The 1,954-nt window shown below is 38.1% G+C and overlaps 1 protein-coding gene across 1 annotated transcript in view; it reads left to right on the forward strand.

Annotated features, from left to right (window-relative positions):
* The first annotated feature begins 542 nt into the window (after positions 1-542).
* The window catches only part of LOC106114743 (1-phosphatidylinositol 4,5-bisphosphate phosphodiesterase epsilon-1), a 15,229-nt gene continuing 13,817 nt past the window's right edge, over positions 543-1,954 (forward strand). Inside the window, exons 1-2 of the mRNA XM_013308063.1 lie at positions 543-553; positions 949-1,122. Of these exons, the coding sequence (XP_013163517.1) occupies positions 543-553; positions 949-1,122 (185 nt within the window). The remainder of the gene's footprint in view (positions 554-948; positions 1,123-1,954) is intronic.

The raw sequence follows: 1,954 nt of genomic DNA on the forward strand, positions 1-1,954 counted from the left end.
TCCAACGCATCGGGACGGGACCACGGGCACGCTTTCGCTCTCGTCCGCGGCCCAGCATTCACTATGACCTAGTCACATCACTTAGGGTAGACTCCCAGACCCTTAGTGCGGACCTGTGATAGCTGATAATGAGTACAAAAATATATAAAAAGATCTATAACTTTTTTTGAGATTTTTTTTTAAATTATTTAAAAAAAAGTTAAATTTTGCCTAAACCGAAGGTTGCTTACTCCTGCATTAGGGAGTATTTATATCGATATGGGTCGATTTATTTCCATTCCCTGACTTCTTACTATAATAAATTAAATTGACTTGGAAAATACGACTTCGGAATTTGAATGTTTCGATTTTTTCTTTTCATTGAATTTTTTATTTCAAATGACTCCATTGCGTTCCGTTAGAGGAAATTGTTAGGAATTGAGTTTTTTTAAATGAGAAAATATGACAAAGGTTTTTAACATTCAGCCAGAATTTATTTTTTAATTCTTAACAACCAGTATCCATCCAATATTTGAATATTTTTAGGTGATAAAAAAGCAAATATGAACCATAAGTCCTTACTCATAAGTGTCAGAATTGCGTGTCTCTTGTCTCTGAATAGAACATCAAGTTGCATAACAAGCAAAAACAAACCTTAATCAATTGTAACAAGTATCAAATTCTTTCAAGCGGTGGTTTAGGGGTCAAGTACTTGACTTGCAATTTGCAGGTCCTGGGTTCGAATCCCGGCATGTACTAATGTGTTACATATGTACATTTATCCTATGTTGTTAGTGTGAAGGAAAACATGTTGATGCTGAACATATCTGTGAATGTCAAAGATATGTGTGAAGTGACGCACTGGACCAGCATTCACTATCACCTAGTCACATATCTTAGGGTAGGCTACAGACCCTCAGTGACGTATAGTGAGCTGATGATAATCAAATTTCTATGTACTCTTTCCAGATCCAAGAAGTTGAAGGCATTTTGGTTCACGGTATCTGATGAGCCACTTCCAGTGCTGGACTTCCTCTCCGCCGCGTTACTCTCGGCGGAATACGAGCGAGCCCTGGGCAGAGCACTAGCTATGTCAGAATGTAGACTGATACCGTTCTTTGGAGCTTTTCTTAGGAAATTAAGGTAAGATTCTTTTAAAAGAATTGACGCCTGCCTTCTGTGTGGTCGTGGTATTTCACCGGACGAGTCGGGAAGATGTTAGAGCGGGCTCTACCACTGTTGAAACACTGTTGCTGGTTCTGCATAGTAACGCTAAATTTTTGATACTTTGTGTTATTCTCTTTTACTATATTAATCTTCAAGTTAAGTATTTTTGAACCAATGTTTTTAAAGTAATCCAGAAACTCCATTACAAATGCTCTTTGCTGTGTTGTTTTTTAATCTGTGAGCATTGTTCCCGCGGTTTTTCGTAATGGCGGGAACATTAGCTGGCCAGTTATGAATGCTGTATGCTCGTTGAAATAGAAAAAAAAAGATTTTTTTCTAATAAAGCGCTTGCATATTTATAAGTGGGCAGTGCTCATTTTTCAAATGGAAAAACCTAGAAATATTACGATGTTTTTTTTTACCTTATATTAAAAAAAAAATCTATTTTATATAGAGTTTTATTCAATTTGATTTCATATTTGAATATACGTTTTTAATAACGTAGTTAACAGTGGTAGTGCCCGCTTTAACATCTTCGCAGGAATTGTCCCGGCTCGCCCGGTGAAATACCACGACCACACAGAAGACAGCCGTCAAGTGGAAGCAACTCCGCGTACAGTCTGATGAGTGTGCGTCCCGGAGGCCTAATTTAGTCCTCTTTCCCTACCGACCATTTTTCTTATAAAGAAAGGATGGGAAGTGGAAGTGGACTTTCCGGATGAGAGGATACATGGAAAGGGAAAATATTTTCTTTCTGTGCATCCTCTCCTCCGTCGATTAAAGGTAGGCAACGCATATGCAATTGCGT

The sequence above is a fragment of the Papilio xuthus genome, unplaced genomic scaffold, assembly GCF_000836235.2.
Source record: "Papilio xuthus unplaced genomic scaffold, Pxut_1.1 DF829660.1, whole genome shotgun sequence".
NCBI lineage: Eukaryota > Metazoa > Arthropoda > Insecta > Lepidoptera > Papilionidae > Papilio > Papilio xuthus.